This window comes from Ambystoma mexicanum, chromosome 14 (assembly GCF_040938575.1).
Source record: "Ambystoma mexicanum isolate Mex_15411 chromosome 14, UKY_AmexF1_1, whole genome shotgun sequence".
In the NCBI taxonomy this organism is placed as follows: Eukaryota; Metazoa; Chordata; class Amphibia; order Caudata; family Ambystomatidae; genus Ambystoma; species Ambystoma mexicanum.
Window position 1 is genome coordinate 296,794,607 of NC_090940.1, and position 18,642 is coordinate 296,813,248.

An 18,642-nucleotide genomic window follows, 5' to 3' on the forward strand; every position below is an offset into this window, starting at 1 on the left:
CCCTTGAGGGGCACAGATGAATCCGACACGGGTCCCCGTTGATCGGATGTAGGATCGGTGTAGCTTGAGGCTCTTTTGACCGAAAGAATCGAAGTTTTTTGTGAAAAGCGCGAAAAATAGCACTAACGCTCGAGAGCAATAGCACGAGGATCCCAACACATGAACGTGCGGTAAAAATCTGAAGATGGCTGCCAGAGGCGGTGCTTAGGTAGAGGGCAGTCATTGGCTGTGGTCAGTATGACGCAGAGACCAGTGATTGGTTATTACTACGAAAGACAGATCAGAAACGAAACTGATACTGGTTTTTTCTTTACCGAGGATTCCCAGCCTGACGACGGGGAATATTCATGAGCATGTGAATCCATGCCAGACCCCATGCTGGAGAAAGGGAATATACAGGAGGAGGCAGAGAGGGAAGAGACCCGGGGAAACCACAGGAGAAGACAGAGTAAGGAGCAGAGAGACTACAAACGATGTCCGAGCTCGAGAAGAAGAGTTTGCAGAGGGATGAAACGTCACAATCCCCTGTGGAAGAAGAAAAGAGGAGAGGAGAAGCAAGCCAGGTCATTGCAGAACACCAAGGAGGAAGAAGAGACTGAGGATAGTGGGAAAAGAGCAGCAGTGTATGTAGAAAACCTGTATAAAGTGCTTTGGCAGAGCCGGTTGCCAGTGTTGGTGGGTGCAAACCTCAACCTCTTTTGCCCCAGTGAGAACTGGAAAAACACGCCCGAAGAGTGAATAGACTTGAAACAAGTCCTGACCCTACAAGTCTGACAAGTGGGAAGACCACCTAAAGAAAGCTTGTATTGCTGATTACAGTAACCATGGCAAACACTGGACTACAGTGACGGCCAAAGAAACTCAAACAAACCACAAAAGAGATGCAGGGGACATTTAAGAGTCCATTCACTGCGAATGGGTTGGGTAAACACCAGGAAGCAGAATCAAAAGACAGTGAGGGTTGGTCTGACAGAGACCTTCAAAATATACCAAATTAAAGCAATAACTTGCTTGCGGACCGTAGTCTGTCCTTTTATCCAGTCCAGCCTAAACATTGAAATATTTTGACTTGTTAAATAAACTAAGTTGAACCATATTTTTGGAACCTAAAGTGTTAGTCTTGCACGTGTTGTTCCTTACGCTGGGTCTAGTCATTGGTAAGGGATTAACAAACCCTACAAAGAGGGAGAGGTATAGGAGAGGCCCTGACAATGGAAAGAATACTGGAATGTGTGGGGATGTCAAACAATATTGGAAGCAATGCACAAAGAAGATCGAGTTCAAACAGCTTTCAAGAATCTGATGATGTCATCACTCCTTTCCCAGAGGTAGCCTCTCCTCATGTGGCCAGGGGATGGCAGCCGCTACTTGATCCTGACCCTAGGGCCAATTATTTGAGGGAGGATCACATGAGGGGAGGCGACCCTCAGGGGGGAGCCCAACATCAGAGGAGACATGGTATACCCCTTTCCCTTTCAGGGATACCCCTTCTATTCCTCATGCCCTAATGGCATATTGTGATCACCCCCTTCAACCACCCTTAAAGCCTGCTGATTGTATCCCTTCATATTATACAACCAACTGAATAATAAAGACTGAGATGAGGAAGAGAGGCTAAGTAATGCTGAATACAGAATCAGAATCAAAAGGAGCAGTCTAGTGTTTGGAGGAAGCCAATTGGCTCCAAGCAACTCCCTTCCTGGAAGCGGGAGTTTAAAGATGGAACAGCTGAAGGCAACATAGAGTTGCAGCCAGCTAGTTACTGCCAGGGAAGCCAACCTGAGAAACCTGCAGACGAGTGGGGAGACGGCGAGAGAAAGACTGCAGAAGCTGGTTTGTCGTGCTGGGACTGCAGCAGGAAGTGCAGAGGATCCTTCCTGGCGACCGCGGGAACCGCAACACAGTGCCTACGCCGCCCGAACACGAAGAAGGGCTCAGGAGTGAAAATGGAGCGGCGAAGAGCGTGGAAGCCACCAGAGGAATTCATTAAGGCTGCAAAGTGGATGCGGGATGCCAGGGGGCTTCCGAGTGTTTACTGTGAGAGACCCGAAGAATGCCAGAGAAAGTCAGTGAGCCCTGGGAAGGGAAGCTGGGTCACCTGTGCGTTTCGGCAGCACCACCAAGTACCAACTAGTGCCCGGTAGATGAGTTGGGTGGACCCAAACAAGGAGGTGGGTCACTGGGACATAAAAGAGAGAAAGTGAATGAAAGAGGGTTGATAAAACAATACTTTTACAAAGATATTACTGCACATTGGAACCGTGTGAATATGAAAAATGTCAGAATAAAAAGAGAACCTGGTAGGGGAGTATACCAGGTGTTTGGACATTTAACAAAGGAAGAAAACAAAAGTGGGTTTTAGATCAGGTGTTTCAGTCATAACAATACCAAATATGGGAACTGTGTGAATGCAAGACATACAGAAAAAAAAGAGAGCCTGGCAGGAGAGTATACCAGCTGTCTTGTTTTGCGCGGGTCCCTGACTCGCAAAAGGGGTGATGGCTCGAGGTTTGGAATTAATCCTAACCTCTGGCATTGCTCTGGGCAACCCTCCAGACCATTGTTTTTCACCTAAGCCAAGCCATTACAAAAGGGGAAAGACCATTTCACCTGGAGCGGATTGTAATACCAAGAGGAGACAGGCATCCTGTTGGGCCTTAAAGAACTTGCTTAATTTCTTTGGAGCTTTTGTTTGGGTTGGAAAGAAACCAGAGGAAGGGAGCCATTCCCAGGAACTGTGATCTTTATCCATTAGGAACTTATGTTGAAGTTACACGTTTCTTTTGAAATTCAACATTTGTACACTTTTCAAACCAGAGACAATACCCATAGCACCTCAGAGTTAGTTTTAGAATGCGACGGCTAGGATAGGATTTTGGACACAGTACGTCTTTGCTTTAGACATCTTAAAACAGGACATATCCGTAGTTTTGGATGAGGTAGGGAAATATCTCTTAAATGAGGGACAGGTTGGTATTTTCTAAACCCTTTAAGTATTTAGCCAATACCATGAGTTCTGTGTGTCTCATTCTTGGCACCTTACACAGCCCTAATTGGTATTCTGGATCAAGGCAGGGTTGGTCAAAAACGTATAGGACCTAGGGAAATAGCTCAAATAAAAAGGAGATCAGCAGTTTCAAAATGTCTCAGGGTAAGGATCATAGAAAGTGAGAGCGGGTCTAGGTAACTGGACCTTGAAGGCTAAACAAACAAATCAAAGAATAATCCTTTCATATGCTTTAGAAGTCATCATTACTCCCGCAATGCCCAACACTATCCCAAGAAAGTCCAAACGTGATGGTTGATAAACTGCACAAACCTGTTCTTAGTTAGTCCTTTTAGCCCCCAGGTTAATCCTAATCCAATTAATCAAAAATCCCAAAAGTTCTGGCCTACGGAAACCCATAGCTTATTCTAATATCGCTCAGCCATATGCTACAAACTATAATCCAGCAGGAATGATGCAAGATCCCAGGTCCAGAGCAGCACTATGATAGCAGCAGGGTTTCCTGGGAGATAAGCGCCTTCTCCGATTCCTGGTTTTGGCCCTACCAACTTTGATTGGCTTTTATCTTCCGATCACTGTGGTTCAGTGTCAGATAAGGGCTGAGGGAGAGATTAAGAGTCCGAGTTCAATAGGGACAGAGACTGTTGTGACGAATCCATAGATGTTGTCACTTCTCCCCGAGGGGAGCACATTTCCCATGAGGTCAGAAAGATGAGACCGCTACCCGATAGTCCCCCTGGAGGTAGCACACAGCGGGAGGATCTCATGGGGAGAGACTCTCCCTCCCCCCTTCTGTGGACTAGAATGACCATCTAGGGAAAACGTAGTAGGACACCCCTCACCTACCACCCTATACATCCTTCTACCCTATACATCCTTCTACCCTATGAACCACACCTCTATGCATGTCTGTAAGACTGAATTTCCCACATTCACTGAGATGAGGGAGAGTTGGGATGATCCAACAAGGACTTCCTTGAGATGTACTGGGATGAGGAGGCGCGCAGCCCTGAAGAGCACTTGGACGAACGTGAATGAGCGTTCTAGTTGTCAGTGGCCCCTCCGAATAAGATGAAGGAAGGACTTGACCAATTGTCAATCCCTCGCGGGAGTACTGAGAACCAGACGGCAGTTCAGTGTTGGAAAAAGAGACGCAGAGAGAGAGGGGTCCGCACGCGCTCCTACAGTGACGGACTGGGCGAGAAGCTAGCAGGGCAGAAGTGCAGGCGTGTGCAGGAGTCTGACAGCATGGTCGACGGTAGACGTGCCGCCTGCAAGGGACCAACAGCGGTGGAGCCACTGCAGCATGCAAGAGAGCCAGGGAAGCCGTGCAAGACCCGAACACAGAGAGAGATGAATCCACGACCGACCAGGAGATGCCGGGTCCAACCCTGAAGGTACAGGGGTTACTAGAACAGTTGGTGGGAGCACAAAAGGGTCACATAGGCTACAGGAGGGGAACCAAAAGAAAATATTCCCAACACAGGGGAAGAGGGAAAGACCCCATAGTATATCAAAGGACACTAAAAATCACACAGAAGAAAGCATAGAGAACAGGGTCTGGGACCCTCAACCAAAAAAGAAGATCGCTGCCAGTTGTCTTCTTCATGGCAGTACTTGGCAAAGTAGTGAGCCAAGTCTGCCAGAAGAAAAAAAAAGAGAAACACAGGTCTGGGACACGCACCCACAAAAGAAGCTGAACATAATTAATTGTCTTTGTGGCAGTACCTGGCAAGAGAGTGAACCAGGTTTGCCAAACAGAAACAAGATGAAAGCTCGGGCCTGGGACCCGCAACTCCAAAGGGAGAATAGCGTAACACATCTTCTTCGTGGCAGATCTGGCAGGCCAGTGAACCAGGTCTGCCATACTGAATATGCGAAGAAAAGCCAGGGGAAGGGAGTCATTCCCCCTGGTGCTGTAAACTGTGAAACATAGTGCCTTCCTGGTTGCCGCTGTTATTCCCCACTTAGCAAGCCCCGCCCACCTGGTGCCTTCCTGGTTGCTGCTCTTTTCCCCCAGTTAGCAAGCCCCGCCCACCTGGTGCCTTCCTGGTTGCCCTTCTTTTCCCCTAGTTAAGGAGCCCTCCAGCCTCTTTTCCTTTGCAGATGGGGAGCAGGTGCAAGTGGGTCTAGGTCACCTGGCCTAAGCACTACCCACCTTCTTAACCCTGCCGCTTCCTTCCTGCTCTTAACTCTTACATCAAGAGTGTCTCTCGCCCGGGCGTCTGAAGCGAAGGGTAGTCAAAGAAAAGGGCAATTCCTGTTTGGACCTGTTCAGAACAGAACGACCCAGGGCCCGAACCCCTGCTCAGACAGCAGGTAAGCATGCACCAACATGTATTTACTCCCTCTGTCCCACAGGCCATCCCCACCCATCTGGTCTCCCTGTGCTGTTCCCTTGTGCCCCCCCTTCTCGCACACAGGTGTTGCCTGTTTTGCTTGATTATTCTTCCCTCCTTCCCCCTGCCCCTCCAGCCTACTTCTGCAGCAGTCTGTCCTTATACATTCTGGTTTCACCATCACAGTCTTGTGGCCAATGCTGGATTTGACTTATATGGACTTCATTGATTTACGGTGCGTCACCCTTTCTCATGGTGGCCCTGAATCATGCTGTTCCCATCTTCATCTTGTATTCAGGCCTGCAACATTATGTGTTACTACTGACTTCTGCAATTGTATTCACTCTCCCCTCTTGTTTCTCCACTCTTTTTGATTGCTTACTCTCTTGTTCTCTCCTCCTCTCCCTTTCTCCCTTTTCCGATCTCCTCCCCTTACTTTCTTCTATGCACTTACTCTATCAGAATTGTCCCTGGACCTAGTATCATAACAACCCTGTCTCCTCCCCCTCCCCTTACATGTTTCCCCTCCACCTCCAGCAGTATCTGAAATGTCATCAGGCCTAGTACGACAGTCACTGGCTTTGTTCCTCCCCTCCCTTTCTGCACCCCTTTCCCTCACCTTTTATTTTCTCTGGCTCTACCAGAAATGTTGTCAGGCCTAGTACGGTAGTCGCATGTCTGTTTCCATTTCCTTCCCACTCTCCCCCTCCCTTAGCTCTTGCGCTATCTAAAATGTCGTCAGGCCGAGTACGATAGTTAATTTCACATCCTTACTGTTCATGGCCTGTAAGAATGTCATTGTATTTTCCCTTGCTCCCTCCCCTGCCTTGAAGCGCTTTGAAACACATTGTGTATAGGTGCTATATAAATAAACTATCATATCATATCATAGTGTAAGAAGAACCAGAGGAAGGGAGTCATTCCTCCTGGTGGTGTGAAATGTGAAACAAAGTGTAAGAATAGGCCCGCCAACGGGAGACATACCCCTCTGGTGTGGTGAACTGCAAAGTAAGCATGAGAAAAGACGTGGGGGAAAGCAGACATTCCCCTGGTTTTGTGAACTGCAAAGTGAGCCTGAGAAAAGTACGGGGAAGCGATTGTGAAAATACTGAGAGCAAGACACCTGGAGAAGGAAGGCATGCGCCATGATCCCAATAGTGAACAACCAACATTGGGCAATAAGTAACGATGTATGAACTGAGAACGTTACTACGTTTTCAATTTCAACGTTGAACTTTGTTTTGTGCCTTGGAAAGGGATTGAGACCTAGGGAAGGGAGTCATTCCCTCAGGTAAAGATCCTACCAAAGACACCATACCGTCATTGTCCAGAAGAAGGGAGCCATTCTTCTGGACCAAGATGATCCAATACTTCATTAGTTTAGTTGTAAGTGTAAGAGACGGAAATCGGTTTTTGACACAGACAGGTGGACACTTGATTTACATGGACGTCCTGACTGAACCCTTAGTATTTTAGTTGAGGTATGAAAACCCCCTTTTGGAGTTAGTGAGAGGTAGGTTTTCTCTTTACTTCTGGTATAATAAAAATGTATGAACCACCATGCCACCTCTGTGTCAGTCTCCTCCTTCTGCGCCCTTACACTGTCCTTTATTAGCTTCGAAAATGGGCGTCGACACAGGCGTGCCAGTAATACTATCCCTAGTGTGACGTCCACTGTACCCAAGATCCCTCACGCGTCTAGGATCCTCAGATTGTATTTTTTCTGACATGAGGAAGCATGAGGAGTAGCGCGAGTACAGATAATCCAAGCAGATAGACAGAAAGGTAAGACTACAAGCAATCATGCGCCTTCTCTCGGAGGGGAGGAAGGCTGGGTCGCATGTGAATCTAAGCAGATACAAGCATCAGAAATACGATTACAGTGAGTAATGTATCCCTTCTGAGGCTTGTGGAATCTGCTTAGATCACATGCTGTGCATAGATTAGCGAGCAGTACCAGAAGAAGGAGGTGGGATGTGAGAAGGGTCATGAGCAAACAGGTGTCTTAGAACCGCTTGTCCCACTTGTGTATCTGTCTTGGAATGAGTGTCAATGCAGTAATGCTGAGTAAAAGTGTGAATGGAGCTCCAAGTAGCTGCTTTGCAAATGGTGTCGAGGGGAACATTTGCAATGAAAGCCAGAGTGGCCCCAATGCCTCTAGTAGAGTGGGCTCTTGGCGTAAAAGGCAGAGTTTTCTCAGAAAGAGAGTAACACAGCTGTATACAGTTGATAATCCACTTCGAGATAGCGCCTTTAGAGACGCGATCTCCCTCTCTGCCTGTAGCTACGGAGACAAACAGTTGATCTGTTTTCCTTAGCGGTCTGGTTTTATTTACATAGTAGAGGACCGCCCTACGCACATCTAGGGTGTGTAGTTTCACCTCAGCCGAGCTTTGCGGGTTCTGGAAGAAAGCCGGAAGCTCGATGGACTGGTTTACATGGAACTTTGATATAAATTTAGATGAGAACCTAGGGTGTGTGCGTAAAACCAGTTTGTCTTTATGGATAGTAAAGAAAGGATCCTGCACTGACAGAGCCTGAATTTCACTGACCCTTCTTATAGAGGTAATGGCTACTAAGAAGGCCGTTTTATACGTCTGGTGTTTGAGACTACTTTTATGCATGGGTTCGAAAGGGGGGCCCATGAGCTTAGCTAGCACCACATTAAGGTCCCATCCTGGCGGTGGGTTCGAAATAGGAGGGTGAAGTCTCTTTACTCCTTCCATGAAGGCTTTAACTACTGGTACTTTCCACCACGACACCCTGTTATGGGATGTGGTGTAAGCCGAGAGGGCTGCCAGGTGTACTTTCAGAGAGTTAAAAACCAATCCTGCATCCAGCAGGTGGAGCATGTATGTCACAATGTTGGAAGGAGTGCAATTAACAGGGTTGATTTGTTTATTCTGGCACCAAATAATGAATCTCTTCCACTTGTCAAAGTAACAGTGCCTTGTGTTTGGTTTCCTGGATTCTTTTAGGATGTCCATACACCTCTGTGGTAAATTGAGATGTCCAAACTCTATGACCTCAGGAGCCATGCTGCCAGGTTCATTGAGTTGGGTTGCTGGTGCACTGTTTGACATTGTTGCTGGGACAGTAGGTTGTACCAGGCTGGAAGTTTGATGGGCTCGCACACCGCCATCCTGCGTAGGTGTGGAAACCATGGTTGTCTCGCCCACATGGGAGCAACTAGGATGAGCGTCATCGATTCCTTGTTCATCTTGTACACCACTTTCCTGATGAGAGGAGTTGGTGGAAAAGCGTACGCAAACATCCCTGACCAGTTCATCCACAGGGCGTTCCATTGGGAGTCTGGCTGGGGGAACCTGGATGCAAATCCTGGGCATTGTTTGTTTTCGCTTGTGGCGAATAAGTATATAGTGGGGAAACCCCACTGAAAGAAGAGATCTTCTACGATCTTTCTGTGAAGGACCCATTCGTGTTCTTCTGGGAGGGAGTCTCTGCTTAGAGCATCCGCTAGGGAATTGAGCTCCCCTGGAACATGTTGCGATGACAGGAAGATGTTCCGTTTGAGTGCCCATATCCAGATTTTCTGGGCAAGCTTGGACAGATTTGGCGAACGAGTCCCTCCTTGCTTGTTCAGATAGAACATGGCTGTCGTGCTGTCCGTCAGGATCTGCACCGACAAGTTTAGTAGATGGGGCTCGAACGCCCGAAGCGCTCTGAATACTGCCAGAAGCTCTAGCAGGTTTATGTGGTTCTTGGCTACTGAGTGAGACCAGAGACCCTGAGCTGTGTGGTGGAGATGGTGAGCTCCCCACCCAGTCAGGCATGCATCTGTAGTCACCACTGCTTGTACTTCGGGATCGTAAAAGTTTTTTCCCCTTGCGAGATTCTCTCTTGTCCACCAGTGTAGGCTCTGTACAAGTGTTGGCGAAACGACCACTAGATCGTCCCACTGACCACTTGCCTGAGACCACTGTTTCGCCAACCATTCCTGCATGGGACGCATGCGCAGTCGCGCGTGGGGGACCAGGTAAATGCATGACGCCATCATGCCCAGTAACCGCATTGCTTTGCATACCGTTATTTGTTGACCGGACTGATAATGTGGAATTTGCAGTAGTATATTCCGAATTCTTTCTTCCGAAGGGAAGGTCAACCCTTTCTGAGTATCTAGGATTGCTCCTAGGAACTGTTTTGAGGTGCTTGGCACCAGGCTTGACTTCTTCTCGTTGATTGAGAAGCCTAATTCGTGGAGGAGGTCGATAGTCCTTTGAATGTTTGTCCTGCAAATCCCTGGGGTTTCCCCCGTTATGAGCCAGTCGTCCAGATAAGGGTACACTGGGATTGCCTCCCTGCGTAGGTGTGCAGCTGCCACCGCCAGTACCTTGGTGAATACCCTTGGTGCTGAAGTTATCCCGAAGGGCAGTACCTTGAATTGGTAGTGGCGACTGTCCACCTTGAAGCGCAAGTACTTTCTGTGCGCCGGGAGCATGGAAATATGAAAATAAGCATCTTTCATATCCAAGGTTGCCATGTAATCCCCCTTTTTTAGGAGGGGGATTACCTCTTGTAGCATGGTCATACGGAATTTTTGGGGCTTGACATATTTGTTGGCAGGCCGTAAGTCCAATACTGGGCGCATTGTCAAATCTTTCTTTGGCACAAGGAAGTAAGTTGAATAGATACCCTTGTTTACCTGGTGTCCTGGGACGAGTTCTATCGCGTCCTTTTCTAGCAGAATGGCGATCTCCTCGAGAAGGATCTTCTGATGTTCTAAGGAGTGTACTCTTTGTCGTGGAGGATGGTTCCGGGGACGCTGCAGTAATTCTATACAATATCCTGTGGACACTGTTGACAGCACCCATCTGTCTGAGGTGATCCCTTCCCAAACCTGGGTGAAGTTGGAAATGCGTCCCCCTACTGGGGTTGCGTGAGAAGGGACCCTGAACTGAGCGTCACTGCTTTGGTGGAGGCGTGCCACCTCCCTTGTTGGGGCTGCCTCTGCCTCTCCCACGACCTCTTTTGTTACCCCTGCCGTAACTTTGGGTAGACTGCTGCTGGCTGTTGTTCCACTGTGTACCCTGTCCCTGGGCATAGTTGCCTCTTTGTGAATTTTGGCCGCGTGGGCGACGAAAATTACTGTTCCCCCTCTGGTTAGGGGGTTTGTTGGTTAGTTGGCCAAGGGATTTCAGTGTTTCGTATTCTTCCTTGGCGTTTTTTAGTGCGTCTTCGACCGCTTTCCCAAACAATAGATCTGGTTCCACCGGCTTATCTATTAATGAAGCCTGAGTTTCTGTTTTGAACCCCGACTGCCGTAACCACGCATGTCTTTTGATAACAGTACCTTCTGCTATCAATCTCCCTGCGTTGTCCGCGGCGTTGAAAGTTGCTTTTAATATGCAACCAGACACGGCTCTCCCTTCGGCCGAGATCCGAGCCAATTGGCCTTTTAACGGTTCAGGAGCAGAGGCTATGAGTGCCGCGACCTCTTCCCATTGATGGCAGTTGTAGCTGGCCAACAGGGTGGTGGAGTTAGCAATCCTTGCTTGGTAGGCGGACGTTGAGGCTACCTTCCTGCCAAACCCGTAAAGTTTTTTGCTCTCCTTGTCGGGAGGAGCTTCGGACGAAGATAAGGGTGTTCCAGCCCTTTTCCGAGTGTTGGTAACAACTAGGGAGTCTGGTTTAAGATGTCCTCTTATATAGAGAGGGTCAGACTGGGCTGCCCGGAAAAGTTTTTCGACCCTGGGGTTGACTGCTCTGGTGAGGTTTGGGTTCACCAGGGATGGATCTATTCTTCGTTGGATGGATTTAAGGATAGGGATGGTCTGAGCGACCGGCCTCCTCTCTCCCACCAACTCTTCTGCGAAGTCCCTTTCCTCCTGTACACCGTGGGTGTCGATGTGAAAATGTTCTGCCGCGCGAGCGAGAACCTCATTAAGGAGGGGTTGGTTATCGACTGGCGAGTCGGTAATTGGGGATTCGTTCTCTACCGGGGAATCTACTCTGTAAATTTCCTGCTCATCTTCTCCCTCCTCCTGGTCCTCCTCATCCGCATAGTATTCCGCCCCGGTTTGTTCCTCCATAATTTCAAACTCCTGGTCCCCCTCAGGGAAAGGCTCTCCTTGGTACCTGGGGTGTGGAGTAGAGTATGGAGTAGAGTAAGGCTGCACCTCAAAGGGTTCAGGTCTTTCAAACCGGGCCTTTTTACTTAGGGGGATAGGATCAGTGGAACCTGAGGGTGTGGCCCCCTGAGGGTCATACGAGAGGAAATGCTCTGGATTCTTGTCGTAAAAATCTGCCAAGGAAGACATCCTTGACATGACCCTGTCTATGTCTTCACTGGACCATTCTTTGGAACAGGGGATGACTTTAGTAGGCAATTTTGGGGACTTATCAAGGGTACCCTTGCTGGATGTTGCAGTAGACTTGTATTTGTCTGTGTGCTTTGGGGGAAAGGATGGCCTTACAGGAGTGGAAGAATGTGCTTTCCGCTGTTTCCCCCCTTCCCCGTGCGTGGAAAAGTGTTTTCCCTGTCCCTTGGAGGCCCCGGAGACTTTCGACGTCTGGCGTCGAGGATCGGAAGAGGTATCTGTGTCTTTCGAGCGTGGGGCCTCTCTGGTGTTAACTGCGGGCTCCGTCTCTTGGAGCGCGGCCTGGGGGTGAAAGTCGTCTTCGTCCTCCGACGATCGAACTTCCGTTAGTCTAGGGAGCGAGGCACGCTTGGCAAGAGTGGAAGATTGCCTTGCGTCATGAGGCGATCTCGATCGAGAGCGCCCAGAGGACACCGAGTCGGACCGTTCTATCTGTGCCTCTTTCCGAGAAGTCGACGTCGTCAAGGTTCGGTTGGACTTAGTGTGTTTAGTGTGTGTAGGGTGTGTAGCGCTTGCGTCGCCGGGGGTCTTCCCCATAGCCGCCCTGCCGGACGACCTTCCGAGGTCGGGGACCTGCGCTCGGCTGTCTTTCGACGCCGTAATGCCCTCGCCGTCCGAAAGTACGGCGTCGCTGCCATCGCTGAAGGCGCCCTCCGCTGCCATGGCCGCCTGCATGGCGTGGTGGGCCCAACGCTTTGTCGAACGGTCCTTAAGTGTCTTAGGTTTAAACCTACTACACGCTCTGCAGTTCGCTTCGGGGTGGTCCCTCGGCAAGCAGAGATTGCACGTGGCGTGCCTGTCGACCCAAGGGTATTTGCGGTTGCACTTGGGGCAGAATTGGAAAGGGGTACCCTCCATACGCACCTTGAGGCAGCGTGCTGGTAAGTGTAGGAAATATATAAGGTGTACCTATATATCAAGAGTGAAGAGTATGTACCACCCCCCACTCTCCCTACTTGCAGGGCCGAGGCCAGCGGCCTACTAGGCCCGGGCCGAGGCCAGCGGCCTTCCGAGGCCCCGATCCATCGTGCAGCAGCCGACGGTCGATGTCTTCTCCAGCCGTCGTCGAGGGTCGACGTTGGGGTGGGGAAGGATGTCAATAAGAATTATAAATTTGATTATTAGCAAAAGTATGGCTAAGGCCAGGGGACTCCGCAAATGCTTCCGACCAGTATGGCGGAAAAAAACAATCTGAGGATCCTAGACGCGTGAGGGATCTTGGGTACAGTGGACGTCACACTAGGGATAGTATTACTGGCACGCCTGTGTCGACGCCCATTTTCGAGTTTCGAAAAACAAACTGTAATACTCCGCAGCTTCCACTAGATGTCGGCCTATGCACAGCATGTGATCTAAGCAGATTCCACAAGCCTCAGAAATATATATATATATACATACACACATACATAAACACATGTTGATGTCTCATGAATGAAATGACCAAGTTTATGGGAGTAAGGAAAAGCAAACAGCAAATCATGTTCAACATGAAATACATAACTGTAATACCTGAAATAGCAAGATGGCATTCTCGCTCATGTGGGCCTGGATCCCAAGGAAACCTAGCAATAGCAGAGATGTTGGCAATATTAATATTGTAGGGAATGTAGAATGGGGTGAGTTGTGTTGTACTCACACCTTTCATGCATTTGGAAAATGGGTTATATTATCAATATAGCGATTGGGACTGACAGAAACCTAGTAAAAACCTGCTCAAACTAACTTCCACTCAAGAATGTCATGGCTGCCTATTATTCGTGAATGTCATATTAAGCATGCATGGGCTTCTTTTACTGTACCAAGTGTGAATGGTTGATAGGATAAAAGTCATTGCTTAAGGAGGCTATGCGACACCACCCCTAAATCAGTGCTTGAGCTGTAGAATGAGGTTGCAACCTGGAGTCTTATACGTTTATGAGAAACAGACATTTTAAGGGGAAACATCAGACGTCACTTGCTTTTCTTTCAATGGTGGCCTTGCTTAAATGCTTTATGGATAAAAGAAAACGAGCACAACATGGAAATTAAATCTCAACTTGCTGATAAAGTTTAAGCCAACAAGTGTCACTATGAGCAGCTTTAGGAGAGGAGGTTAAGATGATGGATGAAATTAACATGTTTTAATTATAAATTAGAAACCTGTGGCAAATTGAGACATACTATACCTTTAGCAGCAACCAACTGCCCATAGCTGTACAAGATTTCCCCTTCAGATATGGGTCTGTCAGGTGTTTCAGTTTCTGTTTCCGTGACTGTTAGGCTGCTCTCCTCCGTCGTTGGGCTGGAACTTGGAGAAGGCACAGGTGATGGAGATTTCACTTCTAAAGGTAGGGACCCTGATGATTGCTCTGCATCTGAGTAAGCTACGGACACCAGGCTCTCTGGTTCCTCATCTTTGGCTACAGACATAACACTAAAAAAGAAGGGGACACATGTTACTCCTACACAACTGATACAGACACAGCTATGTATAAAACAATTGATAAGGTCAAAGGAGCACGTATACTCCCATAGTCCAATTATTTCCATGAAGTTTTACAGAGCTGCTATGGGAGGGGGGTGTGCATGTATAACCTCTGTCGAAGAAGCTTGCGAAATTTCTTGTTAGTATGTTTTACTCAACATACTTTTCTAAAGTAAAACAATATATTATAGTTACTTCCATAACAATGTCAAAGAAACAATGACGATTGTGGTATTGTATCTTTACCCATCTGTTCTGCTATTTATGGATTGTTCCTAGGGTAGAATGATGTGTGAGAGTTCTCTGCTGTGTGTTCTTGGAGTGACCGTTGGAGAGGTGGCAGACATCTAGGCATCTCAGGTGACAATGATCAGAAAATGCCTAGGAAGCCCAGATGAGCAATTTCTGTCAATCTTTGTTCCTCATCAACAGGCCACATTTGTGTCCCTCTTGATAGCAATACCCATACAAATGTGGTCTTTTCCATTTTAAAACATGGCTGAAAACATGGGAAAGGGAGTACAACAAGCCGAACATCCCGACTTATCATTTTGTGAACACTTCTTTCTTTTTCATGAACATCCCCCCACATTATTTATACATTAGTAGTAAGGTTTGGCAATAGTTTTTTTTAGTACAGGCCCTTTTTAATTTGACAAGACGCCACTAGGACTGTATTATTATAATTTTATGGTCGTAGCTTGTTTCCATCTGTAAATTTAGGTTTAAATAGGCGTTTATCTCACCCTTGTGAAAGTTCAATAAAAACCCTTGAACTGTGGTCACTTGTGTCCGTCTTACTGTCGATACCATGCTTTCCTTATAGGGACCCACATAAGGAAAGTATACCCTGACCAGGAAGAGAGGGGAATACGAACTTTGACTGTCACCTCTATTTGCAAAGATCTTGGCAGGAGAGTAAACAAAGGCTGTGGAACGGCAAGAGGATATATGAAGACAACATTGTAAACAATCACCAGAAGGGGGTCTGGAACCCAAAGAAGGAAAGCATACCCTGAACAGGAAGAGAGGGGAAAACAAACTAAGCACATGTAGGTGACATTCCCAGGCCTTTGCAGGAGAGTAAACCAAGGCTGTGGAACAAGAAGAGAATAGATGAACAAGTTACTTACCAACTGTAACGTTCTTTCGACTGGATGTTCCTCCCACGTATTCCTCATCTTGTGATAATTTGTTATCTCCAGCTTCGCTACTTCGGAAAAAGAAATTCTCGGCAGAAGGCGCTGTGCTCGAGATCGTGGCGTCGATTGTCCCTCGACGGACGCTGTACTCTGTCGACGTCACCGATGGTATAAATAGCTCGAGCCACGTCCATTGCTTCAGTTCTGTTTTTTAGATGAAATATATATAGGAGGAACACCCAGGCATGCCCCATAACCGATACATTCTCCGTGAGAGGAAAGTGTAAGAAAACGTAAACTGTACTGTGGGGTAGGATGGGAGGGTCGATGAGGAATACGTGGGAGGAACATCCAGTCGAAAGAACGTTACAGTTGGTAAGTAACTTGTTCTTAGAATGGATTGTGTCCTCCCACGTATTCCTCATCTTGTGATAGACTCCCATAGCAGTATCAATTTTGGAGGCGGGAGTACTAATTTCAGTTTTCGTGGACAGAATGCAGAACTGCCTTGGCAAATAAACCCTCATTAGAGGAGGCAGTATCCAAACAATAATGTTTAACAAAAGTATGCATTGTTTTCCAGTTTGCAGCTGCACAAATATCTGCTGCCGGGACTCCCCTTTTTAGAGCCGCAGAAGTAGCCATTCCCCTTGTAGAATGGGCACGAAGCCCATCTGGTGGTTCTTTTCCCGCTAATCTGTAGCATTCAACTATGGCTAATATGATCCAGCGGGAAATGGTCTGTTTTGTTACAGATAAGCCTAATTTATGACCAGTATAACCCACAAATAGTTGGTCATCTTGTCTCAATTTAGCCATCCTTGAACTAAGAGTCCTCTTGGGATCTAGTCTGTGTAATTTTTCCTCTTCCTTGCACAGATGAGGAGGATAAAAAGTTGGTAGTACTATTTTTTGTAACAAATGGAAGTCCGAGACTACTTTTGGCAAGAACGAAGGTTTAACTATAAGGACTAACTTATCCTTATAAAAAATAGTATATGGTGGTTTGCATGAGAGAGCCTGAAGTTCGCTAACCCTGCGGGCTGATGATAGGGCCACAAGAAGGACAGTTTTTAAAGTTAAAAGCCTCAATGGACATGAATGCAGAGGCTCAAAAGGTATGCAAGTCAAGAATTTTAGTACTAAATTTAAATCCCAAGTTGGTACATGAAAAGGTACTGGAGGGTATACATTAGTAAGCCCTTTTAAGAATTGAACTATTAACAGTATTTTGAAATATGAAACCTCTTCCGAGGAGCGCTTGAAAATGGACAACGCAGCAAGGTATCCTTTCATTTTTCCCATCTGGAGCCCCAGATTAGCTAGATGTAGCAGAAAAGAAAGCACCATTGGGGTTCCACACTGAAAAGGGTCCACATCCTTGTCTTTGCACCAGTTACTAAACCTGTTCCAGCGACATTGGTACAAAGATTTTGTTGCTGGTCTTCTGGCCGAAAGCAAGATTTCCATTACGTCATCCGGAAGATCCCAATCCTTGTATCTCAACCTCTCAGAAACCATGCTTGAAGGTTGAGTGTCTTGACCTCTGGATGGAGAACCCGACCTTCCTCTTGCGAGAGGAGATCCTCCCTTTGCGGAAGACGTATTGGAGGGCACATGGACATGTCTAGAAGGTCCGGGTACCACGTTCTCCTGGCCCAATCCGGGGCAATTAGGATCATGGTTTTCCTGAACTTTCTCAACCTCCTGATTACTTGAGAAATCACGGGGACTGGGGGAAACGCGTACAGCAGTGGAAACTTCCACTCCACTACGAATGCGTCTCACAGAGCTCCTCTTTGAGGAAATTCCCTTGAGCAGTACTGATCGCACTTCCGGTTGATCGCAGTGGCGAACAGATCCACTTGAGGGGTTCCCCAAAGGGCGAAGATCTCCAGAAGGACTTCCTGAACCAGCTCCCACTCGTGAGAGACCTGCTCAGAGCGTATGCCGCCGTGTTCTTCTCTCCGGCTAGGGGAATTGCCGACAGAGAGATTCCTTCTCGTATTGCCCAGAACCAGAGCTGCATTGCCTCTCTGCACAGTGGCAGTAACCCTACACCTTCTCTCTTGTTGAGATAGTACATGGCCACTGTATTGTCCGTCATTATCGGGACATTCTTTCCCTGTACAGAGGGCAGAAAGGCCTTCGGAGCTAGTCTGATTTCCCTCAGCTCTAATAGGTTGATGTGTAGTTTGGATTCCGATGGAGACCAACGACCGCTGATTGTCAGATCGTTGGTGTGTGCTCCCCACCCCGTGAGTGAGGCGTCCGTCACTACCGTTATCTCCGGCGATGGTTGCCAAAAAGACTCTCCCTTGAGAATGTTGTCGTTGCAAGCCCATCATAGAAGATCCTGAGCAACTGCGATCGGGACTTGCAGAAGTTCCGACATATTCCCTGAGAACTGGGACCACTGAGTTCTGAGTACCCATTGAAGGGATCTCATTCTCAACCTGGCCTCTGGTACTAGGAAAATGCAGGATGCCATGAGGCCGAGCAACCTGAGAAAATCGAAGGCCGGTAGACATTGGGCATTCTGCAACTTCGTTACCATCTGCTGGATGTGATGAAAGTAAGCATCCTGAAGGTCCAATGATACCAACCAATCTTGGAGTTGGAGAGCCTGAAGGATCTGAGAAAGAGTCACCATCTTGAACTTGTCCTTCCTGAGGAACTTGTTCAAGTTTCTCAAGTCCAAGATGGGTCTCAGTCCTCTGTCCTTTTTTGGGATGAGAAAATATGGGGAGTACCAACCCCTGTTCCTCTCTGCTACAGGTACCAGTTCTATGGCACCTTTCTCCAGCAGGGTTAAAATTTCCTGCAACAGGAGCAGATCCGGAATTTTGGCGGAGTTGGCTACCGGTGGATGATTCTGAGGCCTCTTTAGAAAGGGGAGACAGTAACCTTGGGCTACTGTTTCCAGTGCCCAAGCATCTGAGGTAATGCCCCGCCATTCCTTCAGATGTTGAGATCCTGCCTCCCACTGGTGTTTTGTGTAACAAGGTCTCAGAGGGATTTGGAGGCGGCTGCAGGAGTGGCTGAGGGTACAGATGCCGCTCCTGAGGCTGATTTTGCACCTCTTCCTCGTGCTCCACGAGGGAAGTTTCTTTTGCCCCTTTGAGAAGCCTGTCCTCTTCCTCTACCAAAAGAGGAGAGTATCGAAAAGAACGACCCCTCCAGGAAGATGAGCCGGAATAGGGTTTTAGAGGCTGGCGCAAAGAGCCGCTAAGTGATTTAGCTGCCGCTTTCGAGGTCTGAAGTTTTTCTAGGCTTTCATCAGCCTTTCTGCCAAAGAGCCTCGAGCATCAAAGGGCATGTTGAGGAGGTCTAGCTTGCACGTCTGGTGCAA

General features: G+C 47.8%; 1 protein-coding gene across 2 annotated transcripts in view; it reads right to left on the reverse strand.

The window, feature by feature from the left end:
* The window catches only part of KIAA0586 (KIAA0586 ortholog), a 2,241,463-nt gene that overhangs the window by 617,252 nt on the left and 1,605,569 nt on the right, over positions 1-18,642 (reverse strand). For both annotated transcript variants that reach the window (XM_069637413.1, XM_069637412.1), the window contains exon 25: positions 13,850-14,097. In XM_069637413.1, coding sequence (XP_069493514.1) covers positions 13,850-14,097 — 248 coding nt within the window. The remainder of the gene's footprint in view (positions 1-13,849; positions 14,098-18,642) is intronic.